The sequence below is a fragment of the Mytilus galloprovincialis genome, chromosome 9 (genome assembly GCF_965363235.1).
Source record: "Mytilus galloprovincialis chromosome 9, xbMytGall1.hap1.1, whole genome shotgun sequence".
NCBI lineage: Eukaryota > Metazoa > Mollusca > Bivalvia > Mytilida > Mytilidae > Mytilus > Mytilus galloprovincialis.
Window position 1 is genome coordinate 50,776,627 of NC_134846.1, and position 20,080 is coordinate 50,796,706.

The window sequence follows — 20,080 nt, forward strand, 5'->3', positions numbered from 1 at the left end:
CGTTATAATTTGATATGCAAATAAATGTTAGTAGAAGGTTTGTTTCTGTTGCAGTTCAATGTCTCTGTTTTTCAGGGGTTTTCTCCTTATAGTTGATGTGTTTCCCTCGATTTGATTTTAGTTTGTTACATCGATTTATTTTGGTTCGCTCGAACAATTTGTCATTATAGAACAGCGTTATACTATGGTTGCTTTTATTTAAAGAGTTTTATTTTGGTTAATGGTTTACGATCAGTGCGCAGGACATATACCAATCACGTCTACAGATAATCTAAAACCTGTATGCCTTATATATCCTTTAAGTCGTATAAACCAGTTCCTGTTGATTATTATGTATAGAACATGAATTGACAGCTAATGCCCCTTAAATATCTCGTATAACAAGCTGACATATTTAACATCTAAACTTATATATTATATGCATACTTACCAGGATTTAAAACAAGATTTATCATCATAATAGTGAACAAAAAACGGCTAATATATGAAAGCATTGTGGAGTCTGATTAAAAAGATATACGTGCGGAGAACATTTTATCAAAATAATTTAATTTTCGATTCAACGGTGTACTTAAACCACTTGAATATATTAAGTTTAAAAGTGTCAACTTCCACTGTTTCAAAGGTCATGTAGAACAATATAAATATTCGGTCTATGCATGTGAAATGGTTTGGAAAAAATTCCTCCTACAATCGTAAACATGTTATATATTAAACTATAATAATAACGACAAATAAAAATATTTCATTTTGAAAAATGAAACAAACAAGGTGTGTTTTGTGTACTGTATCCAATATACTACCTGATTTTATGAGATTACCCTCAGCTTTTGAGTGTGTGAGTTATTCGGTTTTAAGTTTTCAATATTGTGTTTAGTGTACTGCTGTGTCGTCGCATTTTTTCTTTTTTGTTACTTTATTGTTTTCGACTTATGAGCTTGAATTTTCCTTCTGTATATTTCGCCTCGTTCACAAATGTAATTTTTCGAAAAAAAAGTATTTATGATGTTAAACTTTAATGTTTTAGATATCGATTTTAGCGATACATTTATTTAGTATAGCTCCTCCTTTCATTTCATAGATGGTTCGTCTTGTATTTACAAATTTGATATTTATTCAAATATATATCATACTTTAAGCACTACAATATGGCTTTAGATAAAATATAGATGAAGGAACTTTAACACAGAGCATAACATACATTAGATCTTAACTTCATCGCAGGTAAGTGCTTCTTACAAAAGTTTAGGTGCAATTATAGCATTATGAGCAGGTGAATTTCAGAAGATTTTTTTTCAAGATCAAAGTTTTCATTTGACTACATGGGATAATAAAAGTTTAAATTCCCCTTTGTACATTGTTTGAAAATTATATACATTGATTCTTAACAGAATCAATTACAAAGAGTTTCGTTTTTTTAGAATCACAAGAGAGTTAAATCACAGAATATGGCAAACCTCCTACCGATCCAACATAAAAATCAGTTGATGAAAATCCTTCACTATAGTTATCAAAGGTACAAGAATTATGATTTGATAATTTAATCTACCTAGTATACCTGTTATTTGTACAAAAGAAGGCTCATTGCAGGATAAAATATTTTTTCGTGGTTGTCTTGATAGCAAAATTGAATCGTCAAGTTTTCAAAGGACTCTTATGATTTGGTTTATCATTATGATGGAATATCTAAGAGTAATTGTTAACGGTTTTATTTGATTTGTTAGTACTACATCCCCGTTTTGTTGTCATTGGATGTGACTTTTTTTCCACAACTTGTGTACGATAGTCGGCACATGACAGCAGAATTATCCCACCCTTCGAAATCATTTCTTGAGTGTCGATCTTTTGTGTGGTAAGTGTTGGTCATTTTTTGTTATCTATGTAGTATTATTAGGCTGTTTTTTTCTAAATGTGATTGTCAGTTTTTTTCGAATTCAAATGTTTCTTTCGTTTTTTCTAATTTTTTATGATAAACAGCGCGTCTCTTTCAATGTGTTAAATTTGTGTTTAATTTTTAGAAATTTGTGGTACTTAATGCTCTTGAACTTCGTACTTTATTTGGCCTTTTTGACATTTTTTTATTCGAGCGTCACTGATGAGTCTTTTGTAGAAGAAACGCGCGTATGGCTTTAATATAAAATTTCAATCCTGGTATCTATTATGAGATTAATTATACAAAATAATATAGTTAAATTTGAAAAATATCCCGGAACCACTAACCAGGCAATATGTATTTTAGACAAGATGATTTGAATTTGTTTTCTTTATTTATGCAGAAAAAAAGAAAATTAAAACGACAATTAAATAAATCATTTATTTGTAATCTATACAACTGCAAAAATAGGGGTCCAATTTGTTAGTGACATGACGTACAAAAAATGTGTCAAAGAAATCAACTTTGTACAATTATAATACAGATATAAGACAATGGTTTTGATTAAAAATTACACCATCCCAGGCCCTTATGTTTTCATCATAATTACTGGATCATTTGATCTCTGGTCTCATCATTTATACTCATAATGGGATATATCATTGATTAATATTAACATAATATTCCGTTTGAAGTAAATTCTTTTTCTTAATGTATGATTGGATATTATTGGAGTGCATCTCTAATGAGTGTATCCATAATGCAGACCGGAAACAAAATATTTAAATTTCGTCATAAAAAATAAGTGCGAAGTGTTTAATATAAATAATTGTGAAGTGTTGAATCAGTATTTTAACATAGTAAGATTGAGTATTGTAATAACTATATATTTTAACTCTCAAGTACTCATACTTTGTAACAAGTGGAATATTTTGAATTGGAAATTAGGGAAGGAAGAGTTGAGGGACAGTCAAATTCATATATCGAAAATAAACTAACAATGAAATGACTAGAAAGATAAAGACAAAGAGACAAATGATAGTACATAAGAAACAACATAGAAAACTAAAGACTGAGCAACACAAATCCCACAAAAAACTGGGGGTGATATAACATGTTAAAAAATGAAAAATGTTAATTAATTCAACTAAAAATTTTAACAGATTAACTAAGTTGATACTACTGTGCATAGAGTAGTCGTCAACATGTTTGTAGTTGACGTAGTTGTAAATGTTTTTTTTTTAAATCTTGTTTGATGCGGACGATGAAGAGTCGTTTTATGATTTTGTCCAAATTTTTAGACGATAAATCATATTGAAAATTCAGATAACAATTATTCATGTCAACTCTTTCAAAATTGTTTTGATATTTTTATTACGTTAATAGTTAAACATTACTATCCTCCTCAGAGTTTAATAGCAGTTGCAATCTAAATAATGCAAAAAACATTTAAAGACTATGTGTACCTTTTATACGGTTAACCAGCTAAAAGGGAAATACAATTTTTCTTAATCATTATGAGTGATATCTTGATACGTATACGAATGATTAAGTATTGGTCATTTTCTAAATTCTCTCTGATTTTCCAATAATATTTCTCCTTTCTGATCTCTTTGTCCTTGAAATTTTCTTCCTGCATTATAAGTTTTTTACTGGTGGGTATTTAATAGTGTTAATATATTCCTTGTGTATACCAAAACAAAAACGAGAAATCATTTTCGGAGTAGTGTCATGATGAATCACATTGTTTTTCATTTCTCTTGAATGCACTAGAGAGAATAAGATATCCAGAAGAATCCACGTTTTGTTTTCGATCTATGCTGTGTGAGCGAGGTGGTCGGGACCCTGAGGCAGACATTTCAGATAATGGTAAGATCTCGTGATATTGGTCTGCATCAGACAAATGAGATGTTATTTCGTTGTAAGCGTTTTGATCTCTGCGAACTGTCAGACATGTATAGGAAGCTTTTCTCAGTTTTCTCCTTAGAGTATAGACGCTGAAAAATTGATATAAAAGATTTATATGTGAGCTGATATGGTGTCATCTACAGCATTGTCGGAAAGTACGCGAAGTACAAACAGTACGCTATACTGTGTGACGTTATATTATATACATTTAGTCATTACGACGATTAAACGTATATAGAAAACACAACGCATTTATTGAGATTCTTCAACATTTATGGTGCCGTTACTGACGGGAAATTGGTTCAACTATGAAAACGAAGTTAAAGCAATACGTGCCATCAACAGAGCAGCAGTGACGAAGCTATGGACCAAATTCGAAGGGCTAAAGAAGAATTCTGACACAATGAAATGGAGTAGTTCAAAGCCATAGAGGATACAGTAACCAGGAAAAAGAAGATTCTTCATGATTTAAAGGAGAAGATGATAGAAGTCATACACGAGGATTAACATAGAACAAGAAATTACAGACTCGGATGAGTATATGTTTAATTTAGACAGTAAATTTACAATCATACAATACTCAAGAAGAATGTTCGTATATACAAACACCAGCCTTAACTATCAAATGTATTTAATAACAACCATAGATTACCTAAATTAGATTTGCCACATTTTGACGTACATAACTAAATAGATCGACATACATGTACTCGAAGCTGGAGAAGGAGTCACAAATTCCGACAGATTTTTCATGGGTACGCAATCACATACATACAACAAGGATAAATACACAGACACACGCAAGACGTTAAATACACGCACATGTATATTTTGTTCCGGTGAACACCATCCGACTGAGTGCACTGAGGTAACAGACGCAAACACAAGAAATCAAATTGTAAAACAGAAACAGTTATGCTTTAACTGTTAGGGTCACCGGGTGGGCGCATGTCAGTCTACTAAACGATGCAAAACGTGTAACGGAATGCATCATACTAGCATATGAAAAGATAATTAGGTAATTCCAGGTACGAAACCAGAGCCTTCAATATAACAGTCAGCGATAAACGAAGTGGAAACACCAAACGAGACTAGAGTAATGCATTCATCACAACATAGTCACGACATTCTTCTGAAAACAGCAACTGCACCATTTATATATAACGACCAAGAGGTATAATGAAACTTAATATCTGACGAGGGAGCACAGCGTTCTTTTCATAACTCAGCATTTGGCTGATAAACAAGATATTAAACCAACAGAAACAGTCAGCATTGAACTGTCTGCGTTCGTATTTCACTTCTGTCGGCCCCCAGAATGTCTAAACATACGCGAAGTACAAACATTACGCTATGATAACAACGCTATACTGTGCGACGTTATAATATATGCCATCACGATGATTAAACGTATATAGAAAACACAACGCATTTATTGAGATTCTTCAACAAGCATCTCACTAGTCATAATTCTGAAATGAAAGCTATTTGATGTTTGTTTAGGTGCCTCTGATTTGTTTTCCTGCATTTTTTAAACCGATAAAGATAATATATAGATATAAGAAGATGTGGTATAAGTGCCAAGGAGACAACTCTCCATCTAAGTCACAATTTATAAAACTAAATCATTATAGGTCAAGGTACGGTCTTCAACACGGAGCTTTAGCTCACACCGAACAGCAAGCTATACAGGGTTCCGATTTTTTGTTTAGTATAAAACCATTTAAACGGGAAAACCAACTGTATAATCTATATATATAAACGAGAAACACTTATGTACCACATCAACAAAAGACAACTACTGAACATCAGATTCCTGATATATATTTAATATATATCAACATATTACATGTAGTTTAGTGATACATAGTAATGTGTTGTATGCTACTGCTTACAAGTAACTTCATACACGCTATAAATATGTATATGATTTTATATATGTAATTTTTACTTCAATTTTTTTTATTGTAGTAGAGCGAAATTGACATGTGTTTATCAATCTAGATTTCAATGCATTGGAATTGTAGGGGAGTTGAATGTAAAAGCCAGTAATATGTACATATCTGAGACTGCCTAGTATAGATATATCGAACATTTTAGCACGAGTTTGTTTACAGGTCAGTTAGTCTTAACTATGTGAATGTCATGATGTCGCTTGCATTAAAATTGGAACGTTTGTTTAAAATACGACCGGTGGATGAAAATAAGTCTTCAACAACAATTCCATTCAAAATAACAGTTGATTTTAAAATGTATTCTGCATCTAAGACATAAGAACTTATCGTACACTTTCCATGAAAAATTTTCTTACGGGGTTTTACATGTTACTTTTATGCAACATTTTGTATTACTTTCTTTTGGTTTTATATCACCTAACTTTTAGACGACATGACTGTTATAATTTTTTTTATAAGTGTTCCGTACCATATGTATTGTTTTGTTGTACTAGTATTCAATAATTCACAAGTTGCATCTGATACATTGTATGTGTTTCGTTGGTTTTGTTTGATTCATTTATAAATTTTCATTTTCATGTATATATTTACTTTCTATTTAGTTTAAAAAAAATGAAATACAATGTGGTGTTAGATTATGCACGAGGATCAAATCTACAATAGATATTTTCTTTAATGATTTTAATTGAGGTCTGGAGCTGGCATTTCATTCACTGTTGGTAGTCCATTGTTTATTAATGTGTCTTTGTCATTTTACCTTATTTCTTTTGTTACCTATTCTGACATCTAACTAAGTTAAAAAAATCATAAAACCAACTGGTTTTAACGTTAATGTGTTTATTTCTAAAAAGCCTATCTTTGAGCATATTTATCGTTCTACATTTTACATATAAATCATCATATAAATTTAAAAAAAAATAAACAAATAATGGCTAAGGATTACTTCATATCCAACGATCTAATACCAAGGTATAAAAAAAAGTGTGAAGATGGCTTTGTATTGATATTGTTATCAAAATACCTCTTCGGGACAGAAAAAAAAATGAAAATATTAAAAATGAACAATGCAAAATCAAGCAAAACCGGCTTATTTTAAATTTAAAAAATAAGCATCATATTATGCATTTGCAGCAGTGGAAAACAGCTATGTAAAATGTCAGCTCTATCATAACTCTAATTAGAAGTTGATATTCTAGCAAATGCTTTAGAATGTTGACGTCAATATGTTAATTCTTATTAAAAAGACTAAGTCATTCAAAAATTTATAAGTGAACATAAAGTTATATGTTTAAGTAAACAGAATAAGATACATTCACGTAGAAAAGATGCATGTACTTGGTCGAATTATAGGTTTGTTTTCGTTTGAATCGATAATTTGATTTTTTTTTAATAATATTTGATTTCGTGATTTGAAGTCAAATTATTCGTCTCTAAATGTCCAGAATTATTGACTTCTTAAATGATATATATTTGCACTAATACGATGAAAACATCAACGAATTACATCAACACTGGATGTGTTTAATCTAATGACAAGTGGCATGGAAAGATATTGATAGAAAATTAAATTATTCTGACTTTTAAAATTAAATGTTATCTACTTTGTGTCGTGTATATGTTTCTTTATGACAAGAAAGTAAACTAACTAGTAAATTGACAATTACTTCAACAATCATTCATCTAAATAACCGTCATTATATTACAATAAACAGCTGCGCCATGAGCGCATGATACGCCCGACGTCTTGTGTGGAAGTTAAATACAATAAGCATAAATAGTTTCTGAGAAAGTTTTAAGCAATAACCAATAAACCATATATTGTTTTTGAGATACAGCGGGACATGTGAAACCTCCCTCATTTGTTTTACAAAAAACTAAATATCACTAAAATAAAATTTTCAATCAAAACCAAAAAGTATACAGATCTTTAGATTAATATAACAAAAAAGTGTGTAAAGCTTTAAGCAATAATCATTAATTGTTTTTGAGATACGGCGCTACATGTAAAAAAAACCTCCCCCTTTTTTACAAAATACTCAATAACTCAAAAATAAAATTTTGAATCATCACCAAACAGTATACAGATCTTAAGATTGATATAACAAAGAAGTGTGTAAAGTTTTAAACAATAACCATAAATCATTTTTGAGATACGGCGCGACATGTAAAAAAACCCTCCCCCTTTTTACAAAATACTCAATAACTCAAAGATGAAATTTTGAATCATCACCAAAAAGTATACAGATCTTACGATTAATATAATTAAGAAGTGTGTAAAGTTTTAAGCAACAATCAAAAATCGTTTTTGAGATACAGTGCGACATGTGAAAAAAAAAAACACACCCCTGTTTTAGTTACAAAGTGCCGTAACTCAAAAAGTTTTAATTTTATTTTCACCAAAAAGTATACAGATCATTTGACCATCATAAGAAACAACTATATTAAGTTTCATGAAATTTGGATAAGTCGTTCTCAAGTTACGGTGCAACATGTTTACGCCGGACAGACGGACAGACAGACAGACGGACGGACGGACGGACGGACAGAAAGACAGACAGACGGACGGACGCAGGACATTTGTATACCATAATACGTCCCGTCAAAATTTTGACGGGCGTATAAAAAATTGAACACGAGAGCCAATTAATTGTATTTGTCCTTTACATTAATTACGAAATACATAACTATTGTATTTAAAATAAAATTTGCTGTACTGAAAATGTCGGTTAGTATTACTAGAATATTATTTTAAACTTACACAACTAAGAGAAAAACAATAACTGTTCCAAGAAAAGCAGCTACTCCGATAATAAGTTTGATGCACAAATCTATAATATAAATACAATGAGTAAATCCACTGCTGGTGGAGATTTATTTCCCCGAGGGTATCACCAGCCCAGTAGTCAGAACTTCTGTGTTGACTTGATTTGTCATTGATATGTTTATAATTATAAATTAACTGTTAGCAAAACTTAGAATTTTTGAAAAACTAAGGCTTTTCTACCTCAGGAATAGATTACCTTAGCTGTATTTGGCAAAACTTTTAAGAATTTTTGGTCCTCAAATCTCTTCAACTTCGTACTTTATTTGGCCTTTTATAACATTTTTGATTCGAGCGTCACTGATGAGTGTTTTGTAGAATAAACGCGCGTCTGGCATTAATATTAACTTTTGTTCCTGGTATCTATGATGAGTTTATTCTTACAATACAAACACAATGTTTCTACCAAAGGAATATATTATCTATGGGGTAAAACCTTTCGGAATTCTGAATGCCAAATGCTTTTCAACTTCGTACTTACTCGGCTTTTTTTGCTTTAACTATTCGAGCGTCACTATTGAGTCATACCAAGACGAAAAGCAATTGTTCAGCCTGTCGTCCTTGAAAAGTTTATGTACGCCAAAACCGAAGGGGTACACAGACCCGGTCCCCCTAGTAGCAGCCATCGTGTTACTCATGATAAGTTCAGATCAGATGATACCCAAATCGATGATGAATAGATGGGATTGTGGTTATGACATTGATAACATATTTGTGGTCAAGCTAATAATTGATAATATATAAAACATTTAACTTTTTTTAATAATCTATGTTTATAAAATATTAAATAAAACTTCAAGACTAAAATTCACATTTAACAGCTAACCTGCAATTCGTTACCTAATTTTTACCAACACATTAATATGCCTCGTCGTATATAATGTTTGAGAAATGCAATTCATCTTTGCATGAGTTGAATATAAATGATGCCTACCAATAAAAATTTTAAAAAACTAGCAAAACATTGAATTATGAAGGTGGTGCAACATACCTTCAGAACATTCAAACTCATGAGTAGAAAATAAAGTAACAACACCATAGCTAAAAAGAAAGAAGTTAGCAGAAAAATAATAGCACACAACACAAAATATAGAAGTCTAAAGACTAACCAATTCGAACCCAACCGAAATTTTGAAGGGTCAAAAACGTGTTCCTCATGTTAGTACAAACAAGGTTATAAACTGGATCACATTCTAGAAAAGGTGGCGGGATTGCAGTAACGACATTAGGAACATATCGAACGACAATCAACAATCGAACGAATATTCCATAACGGTCAAATATTGAAACTATTTTGAAGAATTTCAGACGATGGATTCTATTCAAAATTCATGCAATTCATTTACAATTTGAGCCAGCATTTTACGTTTCCCTACAAATATGTTCCCGCCATTATATTCGACAATACATACTTTCTTCATGATGATAACTGGTAATCAGTTTTCATTCATAAAAATGAAACTATAATTTTAGCACGTCACTACTTACCTGTCGTTTGTTGTTCTTAGTCGTATTTGGCACAACTTTTTGGAATGTTGGATCCTCAATGCTCTTCAACTTTGTACTTGTTTGTCTTTAGATATATGAGCGTCACTGATGAGTCTTTTGTAGACGAAACGCGCGTCTAGCGTACTAAATTACAATCCTGGTACCTTTGATAACTATTGTAGCATGAATCATATGTTTTGAGAAGCTTTCAAAATAAATCCAGCCTAACGTTACAACGTTACAAAATATGGAGGTCTTATTCAATCGACTGATGACGAGTTGTTTTTAATTGATGGTCACAGTTGACCATTTGAAGTGACCAGAGTATGTCAAGTGGTTTTTCACATTTAATTGGACACACAACCTTGTGTATTTAAGGAATACATGATTGTACATTATTTACTTAAATAGTTTTCAAACCTGTAAAAAGCATTGCATCGTGTTTAAATGGGATATCTGTCACATTGTCCATGGTATCTGCATATAAAAAAGTTACATGTTATATAAATAAAGCATTCTGCATTATGGACACTACATCTGTGCATATTATAGAAGAAGGGCGAAAGATACCAGAGGGACTGTCAAACTCATGAAACGTAAATAAACCGACAACGCCATGACTAAAAAAGAAAAATACAAGCAGACAAACAATTGTATACAATACACAACATAGCAAAATAAAGACTAAGCAACACGAATCACATCAAATACTGGGGGTGATCGCAGGTGCTCCGGAACAGTAAGCAGATCCTTCTTCAAAGTTGGCATCTGTCGTGTTGATCATGTTAGTACACATCCAGTAACTAGTCTGCTTCGGTAGGTCACACTCGTGATGCGTTCTATAAAATTTACGGAGATATGATGTCAGCTTCATCTCTCTTGTCGTTAAGTGTCGTTTTCATTCGACCGTCATAGTCTATGTAGTCTATTTTTAAATGTAAGTCAAGATATGAGTCAGACAACTGTATCTGGTGTATTAATTTTCTCTTAGTTCGATTGGATAAATGCGTTCATCATAGTCACCAAATGTTGAATTAATTAGTGAGAGAATATCATTTATACAGCGGAAAGTAAAGTTAAAGGATATTGCTACATTTTTTTAACTTCTTTTCTTTCTTCTAAAGAAGTTCCTGTCGGAATTTAGCCTCTTAAGGTGGTACCTAACACTACAGGGAGATAACTCTGTAAAATCAGCAGAACGTTTTAATTACGTTGTATTTTTTAGTGAATCTTAAGCTTCTCAATGATCAAAATAGCTGTTTGTCAAACTGCTATATAACCAGTGTAATTTTTCTGATAAAACGGTTGGTTAAAATTTTTTGAAATTTTTATATTTTTGTCAAAGTGTTAAAGTAAATACTTTGTCAAAATTTTATGAAAATTAAACGAGCCAAATTAATTTTAGTTAAAGTGTTGGGTACCACCTTAAGAATACTGGAAAAATATTGAGGGTACAGTTGGTTACCATTGGAATGTTGTTCATTAAAAAACACTTGAAATCCTTCTTAACATCTGGAACATGATTATAACTTACAAACTCGTAAATTGTTTATATTGGTGATTCTTTTTATAATATCACTATTATTTTTGGGTTCAACATTATATCCAATTCAGAATCATACTTGTGAACCCTTACGTATGTCTAACTAGTTATAGATTTAAACATTTGAACCATTGGGCTCTTAGTTTGACAAACAAATAAAAATATACAACTCATCTCTGTTCAGCTACTGACCAAATATAAGGTTGTTCTGGTTCTTCCGAAAAGTAAGACGGAAATATTTGTGTAACGAATGTATGGCCCATCGTTCAAGAGTGGGTATAAAAAGGTGCCTGGTATATAAAATTTTATCATCACGAAATTTTTTTTACAAAGGAATAATAGAAACGTGCTTCGTTTTACTTTAAAGTATGAGGGATAGATAATCTGATATGAACTCCAACATGTGAACCTATTTTGCACGTTAAATTTGACTTAATATAAATTTGATCGTTTTATTTTGTACGTGATTAATGTAAATTAATCTCATACCTGAACTAGAAGTTGCAACATATCTATCCATAATAGTGACAATGTCGTTGCTGTCTGCATACAGACAAAATCATAATATACTTTAAACAGGTAAAAGTCGTATATGGTTTGTATTAGTTCGGATTTAAAGAAGTGATGTACCAAGTCAGGAATATGACAGTACTGTTGTTACTCATTCGTTTTATCTGTTTGAGCTTTTAATTTTGCCATTTGATTACGGACTTTCCGTGTTGAAATTTCCTCGGAGTTCGGTATGTTGATATTTTACTTTTTACTATGTTTAATATGATACAATGTAGTAGTTAACAGCTATTTTATAGTGTTTCTTAGCGACAATTCTAGAAAAGTTGTAATTTTTAGCGGTTATGCGTAGTTTCTATAGCGTTAACAATATGTTGTTAAAATATTCTACGTTTTTGCTTCGAATCTTTCCATCCTTTTCATACTAATAGTGAATCCTTTAAATTTATACTAGGGATAGCACCTCTTATATGCCATTCAACGCGTGAATATATTTTACATGTTCAACTAACTTAATCTGCTATCTTGTACGTCGTAAAAGTTGAAAATAAAACATACCTGAACGAAAAGTTGCACCATATCTATCCGTGATAGTGCCAATGTCGATGCTGTCTACAAACAAATAAAATCAAAATGTACTTTACATAGTTAAAAGTCATATTCACTATATATAGATTCGGATTTGAAGAAGTGATTTTTGATATGTTTACTATGATATTTATTAACGGCTTTGTAAGGAACGAATTATTATACTCATAAAGGAAGACTTGATTTTCAAGATCATAACTATTTCCCATTTTCAATCATCTCGTAACATCTGCCTATATTATAATTATAAACAGTCCACAAGTTTCTGATGGCGATTGTGTAATGGCATCTAAATAACAAATAAATATAGAAAAAATAAATGCTGATATTCAATTGTTTTTGCTATACGTATCTATGGTATAAAAAGAAATACATATTTTACAAGTTATATAAGTTTTAATCTGATGTCAACAGACGCTACTTAAAGTAAAGACTCTAACATGTCTAATGTCTCACTGAAGAGATACGAATTGTCTATAAGAGTATATGGTGCAATAAAATTGGTGCCGGTAATATTATTATCTAATTGCTGATTTTCAAACGAATAATTAATTTCTTAAAGGAAGTCTTTCCAAGTTAAATACTGTATCAGCTGTAGTTATAATTCTATATCTCACCCGTATGATAAAACAGAATATTGTATATGGGGAAAAAATCGATTATCACTAAAACAACTAAAATCTATAAGTTGATATGCTCTTATGGCAATTTAGTTTGTACAAACTCTTATTTCAGCTGAAATATCACGATAATCGGACGTTGGGATTTGTTTTTAATGAATAACCGAGTTATAGTGTATCACACATTTGTTGAGCAGTTCTCAACGTTTGATCACACAGTCACCTTCATTCGAGAAGTATGTGATGTGGAGTAAGAAATATTTCACTGGTAAAAATGTTACGGTAAGAGGATATGACTTTGTGCTGGTTTGTACATAGAATTTTCAAGTTACTCGATAATCACTTGTTTCTTCTTTCACTTTCGTCATTTTCTGTTCGCCAATGCGTAAACAAAAACAGTGGATGATCATTTCATACAACTTTATTGTTACTGGTTGTAAAGTATGTGTAAGATACCTGGAAATAATATGTGTATGTTTATTTTTTGACCAGAAAGTATACCGCGACTGAATGATATTTCTTTATATTTGGTTGATCCTGTTTACCAATTTCCCGATATTTTCAACTTGCTATCCTATTTACACAAATCTTTAATATTGTAATTGAGTCTCATTCATGTTAAGAATAGTTTAGTTATATCATGTTTGTTCATTTAACAACTTGAAACTTGACAGAATGTCAACACTCTTACCGTTATCATCAGTAAATTCAAAATTTCAATATTGTATGTTTTATATATAAAGGAGTAGGTTCAGTAAGACCCCTTTTTGGCCCCAAAATATAGCAGTTTTACAAAAGTGTGAGAATGTAACCTTTCAGCTATTTATTGGAAAGTAAAATGCTTCTACTAAATAAATATGGGCTGTTTTTGACAATACAACGCACATATATCGGGTACTAGCATCATTAAGTCATGCAAAATTACTAAAATCTTAAAAATTTACGCATTTTAGTAAAATTGTAGACGGTTTCCGTCTGAAATGAAAGTGGCCGCATTCGTGTTCATCCATAAAATTGAAATGTAAGTTGTATTTGATGATAACACATATTATATATAAAGGTTGATGATGAACACGGATGCGGCCACTTTCATTTTTGACAAAAACCATCTGAAAAATGACGTTTTTCGGCATATTTGATAGATTTTTCATATTTAAGCTTAAATCCGAGCGTATTTAACGACTGAATCAGTTTAAATCTTTCACATAAACTAATCGAATCGATTGAAATAGACACTTAAGTGTTTAAAAAGATTCTAAAATCTTTCATTAGATGAACCTGAAATTTGAGGCCAAAATCGGCCCTTACCGGACCTACTTCTTTAAAAGCTTTAACCAGTACTGTTAGCAGATATACTTGTACTAGGTATTTCAATGCTGATAAGTTTCTTAGCGACCATATTGAAACCAGCGCTTTACCTGTTTCACTGTCTACGATATAATAGAATTTACAATTTATCTAGTTACGCTACTTGTATCAGTTAGACAGCAACTTGATAGATTGCAAATTGCATCAATAACTGCAGACCTTGAGCTTCAACCCAAAACTTTTAACACCCGCCTTTCCCAGTACATTAGCATAAAAAGCATATAGGAAAGAGATATTTCTTTAATTAATTTTCCCGTGTTCAGCTAAAGTATAATACGCTTTCCATTCTGATAACCAGTAGCGTTTAAATGCAATCTTAATGCAGATTTAATTGGTTTCTACTAAATAATAAAAAAACGCTTGAACTACAAGAATTCAAGACTAACAAGAATGTGTCCCCAGTACACGAATGCTCCACTCGCACTATCATTTTCTATGTTCAGTTGACCGTGAAATTGGGTTAAACCCTCTAATTTGGCATTAAAATTAAAAAGATCATACCATAGGGAACATGTATACTAAGTTTGAAGTCGATTGGACTTCAACTTCATCAAAAACTACCTTGACCAAAAACTTTAACCTGAAGCGGACAGACAGACGAACGGACGGACGGACGGACGAACGAACGGACGAACGGACGCACAGACCAGAAAACATAATGCCCCTCTACTATCGTAGGTGGGGCATAAAAAAGAAACTAAGAAAGATAACATAAGTACCGTCATCTTTTCTAGATATCACCCTGAAGTACTTTTGAATATTATGACCTTGCGTCTGATTACACATCCACTGTAAATAGATACTGCCTGCAATAAAGACATATTTAAACGTTCATGATTATTTTCAAATGTATTTTGTATTTATTATTTTAGATAACTCATCAGTTTACTAGATATCAATATATTAGCATTCTTTGTATACGAGAAGTGTGTATTTTTAAAACAAAACCTATGTAAGCATATCATTAGAACATAAACCAGATTTGGGCATAAAAATACCATTCTTAAACAAGTTTCATCAAAATTGGCCAAATAGCTTTACATCAAGACTGCAAGATCAACAAAAACATTCACCATAGATAATTATTGATGTCTCACGTACGAAATGATAACGTTGTAATATTCAAAAATGTAATACCTGATTTACAACTTATGTTCTATTGCGTTTAAATTATATCCAATATCATTTCTTATATATTTTATTATGTCACTTATGTTTATTTAATACCTGTTTTTCTAAAAAAAGACAACAACTTATAAATAGTCTCATTAGTGGATTGAACTCTAATAGCACATTCATATTAACATCAGAAGCACATCTTTTTTTATAAAGTTATAATATCCAGTGGTTAATGCTTGTAGTTATATTTAATTAAGTAATTGTTTTGTGATTTCTTCTTTTGTCTTAGTGGAAAACAATCTTTAGTTTAAGTAATGGGTTGTGCTTATTTTCAAAGTCCACATAACGACATGCTTTTTATAATTTTGTCATTCTGTACTTGATGGAAAGTTTTGTCAATGGCATTCATATCTCATCTCTTTTTTCTTGTATAAATGTGTACAAGTTTGTGAGTTATCATATTTTACAAAAAAAAAAAGTTAGATACATGATTTTTCCGCTGACTATCATTTCTAACCCATATTAAAAAGTACTTTCCTTGTTATGGCGTATACCTTAATAAAACTTAGATGTTTATTCCATATTTAATACATACCGCTTTGGAAAATGATGCTGCCTTCCATGTCATCGCAATCATTATTCCCAAGTTTTCGTTTGCAATAATTCATTGTCCTTTCATAAAGTTTTCCTTTCTTTGTAATACTGCAATGCAAAGGTGGCAATCTTTGCACAAATAGATTGGGCGTATTTTGCACGAATAGATTAAGATGCTCGTCCATATGAGCTAAAGAAAATAATATAAAAAAATATATAGATATAATCATGTTTTAGCAATCAGTCAAAACTATCAAATTACTAAAAAATAAAACTTGGGAGCTAAAAAATGTTTCATATGTGTAGAATTTTAATTGTAAAACCTGATCATATATAAACAATTATAACTTACTATACAAGAAACCTATTAAGTATATAGAAGATTATCTAGTGGCGTTAAAATAAAATAAATGGTTAAAACTAAATTCAACAGGACATTCAAAATTGAAATAAAGAATACCGAACAGACGTACAAAATGTGTCTTAGGTTTAATATGCCTTAGTTTTTACTAATAATTGAAACATGTTATGAACAGAAAATAAATAGGAATTTAGAATAAATAAACAAAGTGCTGACTAATGGTTTAGTAGTAATACCCTCTAAGACGAAACGAAAGTTATACTGCAATCATTTGGGCAAGCATGTAACAACAGTCAATATCAACACTGACAGTTTTCTCAATCTGTGCCATTTTTACGTTGAATTCTGTTTTGCTGAGTATAGCCGAATTACAAGAGGGATGATACGGTAGCGTTCAAGTACATTAACTGTGGTTAGTGACAGCAATTTTCTTAAAATGTTCTTTTGGTAATATATTATAGTTATTGTCAATATTGTAATATGTAAGGTGTTATCTGTTTTGTAAACTTTTGTAATTTAATCTGTTAACATATATGTTGTTCATTGATAGAGGAAATAAAGAAATGAATGAATGAATGAATTAATTAATTAATGAATGAACAATGCATTTGTCGTCTGTTGGTAATGTGGATAAACAACTCTTAGCTGATCGAATGGAAGAGAAGAAGGTGGATCAAAAAGGATAATTTAAGGCGTTCTTTTAAAATGAAGGATATAAATAGCCTCAGCCTGAAAGATCACAGTCTTCAATGACTATCAAAGCTCATTGTTTGAACCGTGTTATGTAAATTTAAATAAAATTTCATTGGACCAAATTTTGGAAAATTTTAGAAAATGGATAATTTTAAAAATTAGTTTTTTTCATTTGTACCAGTTTTTACGATATTGGGACAGGATTCAATAAATATGTATAAAACTGCTATTATTTGTGCTTTATTTACATTTTCAATATTATTTCTGTAAAAAATGAAGAACAAACCTTTCAAAATAATTTCAAAGGCTTGAAAAAAATCCAGAATTTTTATTTCAGGTATCTACTTATTCATACATGTGATGTGCCAACTTTGGTGACAGTTACTATGAAAACAAATTTGGTTACATGATATTTTTAACACAAATTTTTAAAGAGCCCATTGCATAGAATACATATGCAAATTGTAAGAAAATATCATAGGTGAAAACAAATTGCTATATCTGTAAGGATCCACCTTAAATGTGTCCAATAATTTACACATATTTTAATTGCAGGACGTGTTTCAACGACAGACTGTCAGCATTCCCATGGGAACAAGTTGTTCACCTCTTTTTACCGACTTGTTTCCTTATTATAATAAGGCTTACTTCATACAGGAACTTCTTAGAAGATAGATAAGAAGTAAGCAATATATCCTTTAACTTACTTTCCGCTATATTGATGATGTTCTCTCACTAAATAATTTAAAATCTAATAATGTTGAATGCATCTATCCCATCGTACTAGAGATAAAGGATACAATAAATACAGTTAAGTCTGCCTTTTATCGTGACTTACATCTAGAAACTGACAATGAGGGTCGGTTGAAAACAAAACGTTACGACAACATATATGATTTCAGCTTCCCAAAAATAACGAACTTTCCATTTCTAAGAATCAACATTCCAGCAGCGCCTGCATACGGAGTTTATATTTCCCAATTGATATGATATTTTCTAACATGATTTCCTTAATAAAGGGTTGCTGATCGCAAGGAAGCTATTAAACCAAGAGTTCCAAATGGTGAAGTCGTAATCATCCCTTTGTAAAGTTTACGGAATAACCGTTTACAGATGATATCAAATACGATCCTTACGTCGTAACTACAATCCCCTTCCCTTTTAATGAAAGTGACCTACCGAATTAGATTATTAACCGGGTTTGTAAAAACATAAGCATCATGACGGGTTCCATATATGCAGCAAGATCTGCTTACACTCCAGGAGCACCTGAGATCACACTCAGTTTTTGGTGGGGTTTGTGTTGCTTAGTCTTTAGTTTTCTATGTTGTGTCATGTCTACTATTATTTGTCTGTTTGTCTTTTTCATTTTTAGCCGTAGTCAGTTTATTTTCGATCTATGAGTTTGACTGTCCGTCTGGTATCTTTACCCCTCTTTTACACTATTATAAAAGATACCATAAAATGAGTGCCTCGGTCATATTTTATGTCAGAAAAAAAGTGTGGACTATAGATAGCTTAGTGGGTTTGAGATAAAAATAGCATATACGTCCGTTCAAAAGCAGTGAAACAGACCACAACTTTTTAAATGTAAAATCTGCATGCCCTTGATTTCCGTGTAGCAATGGTCGAAATTCAAATTACAGTGTTTTAATTAAAGCGAAAACTAGCGCTCACGAGGAGCAATTCAAAACATGGCATCATAAGTTTTTATGTCTACCAAGTAATCAGTATTATCATACCAAAAACAAAAACAAACGACTTTAGCGTTTTACCTGTATTTTGTCTATGAATTGCAAAGATTAACAACCCTGCTTCACCTTGACAGTAGATTTCATAAGATTCTTTACACTTGTCTACACAGTAATTGGTTAAGGTGTCCACATCATGCACAATGTTAGTGAGATGAACAATGCACTGACAAATCGTTTTCTACAAAGATATTTATGATGAAAGAAAATATTATAATGACAAATTGGAAGATGCAGAGTTCAAAATATCACCAATGTTACGAACTTGATCATTTCTAAATTCATATATATCTGTTAGATTGAAAAGTCACTTGGTTTAAAGAATAATGTAAACATTATATTTCATTCTAATAATTTTTCGAACTTCTTAATGTTGATGATCGTTTAAAATTGTTTTTCTTACGGTCTATTTTAATGAGCATAATTATGCCACTAATTATATAAGAAGACTTCTTGTACATTACTATTCTAAACAAACCATTTCGTCACTGATAAAATTTGGTAAGTTTATTTTAGTCTACGCGATTTAAAACGCCGTTTACAATTTTAACTTGCTGTCTTGTTCCCCTTTAGATTTTGAAAAACGCAATATACTGTCGGTAGCAAAAGATATATTTGAACCGCCGTGGTATTTCCAGGTTATGGAAGTATACCAACATGGGATCTATTAGCCCCGTAACAGTTAAGCCCCAGTCCCACTAGACCACGATCGAACCACGTTCACCGCGATTTAGAATAAATTTAGATCGTGGTGATGTCGCGGTATGAGCGGCATAAAAATGCAAATTTTCGTTGCTTACGCGATGTTACTACGTTTTCATTACGCTTCTACAACGATCCCGATACGATTATACCACGTTCTCACCGCGTTTATTCTGCGAATTTACT

The 20,080-nt window shown here is 31.4% G+C and overlaps 1 protein-coding gene across 1 annotated transcript; it reads right to left on the reverse strand.

The window, feature by feature from the left end:
- Positions 1 to 8,490: 8,490 nt before the first annotated feature.
- Positions 8,491 to 19,357, reverse strand: LOC143046569 (uncharacterized). The gene is made up of 6 exons (XM_076219727.1): positions 19,217 to 19,357; positions 16,389 to 16,577; positions 15,394 to 15,480; positions 12,657 to 12,710; positions 10,466 to 10,522; positions 8,491 to 8,564 (listed from the first exon to the last, which is right to left on the reverse strand). Exons 2-6 carry the CDS (start codon positions 16,570 to 16,572, stop codon positions 8,491 to 8,493), a joined length of 456 nt encoding a protein of 151 aa, XP_076075842.1. The 5' UTR covers positions 16,573 to 16,577; positions 19,217 to 19,357.
- Positions 19,358 to 20,080: the final 723 nt, after the last annotated feature.

Excerpts from the sequence above, each read along its gene's own strand:
- LOC143046569 (XM_076219727.1), bottom strand. The coding sequence starts at position 16,572 with ATGGACGAGCATCTTAATCTATTCGTGCAAAATACGCCCAATCTATTT. Across the intron at positions 15,481-16,388 it reads CAGCATCATTTTCCAAAGCG|GCAGTATCTATTTACAGTGG; the intron begins GTATGTATTAAA and ends TCTTTATTGCAG. Across the intron at positions 10,523-12,656 it reads TGGTGCAACTTTTCGTTCAG|ATACCATGGACAATGTGACA; the intron begins GTATGTTTTATT and ends TTTTATATGCAG.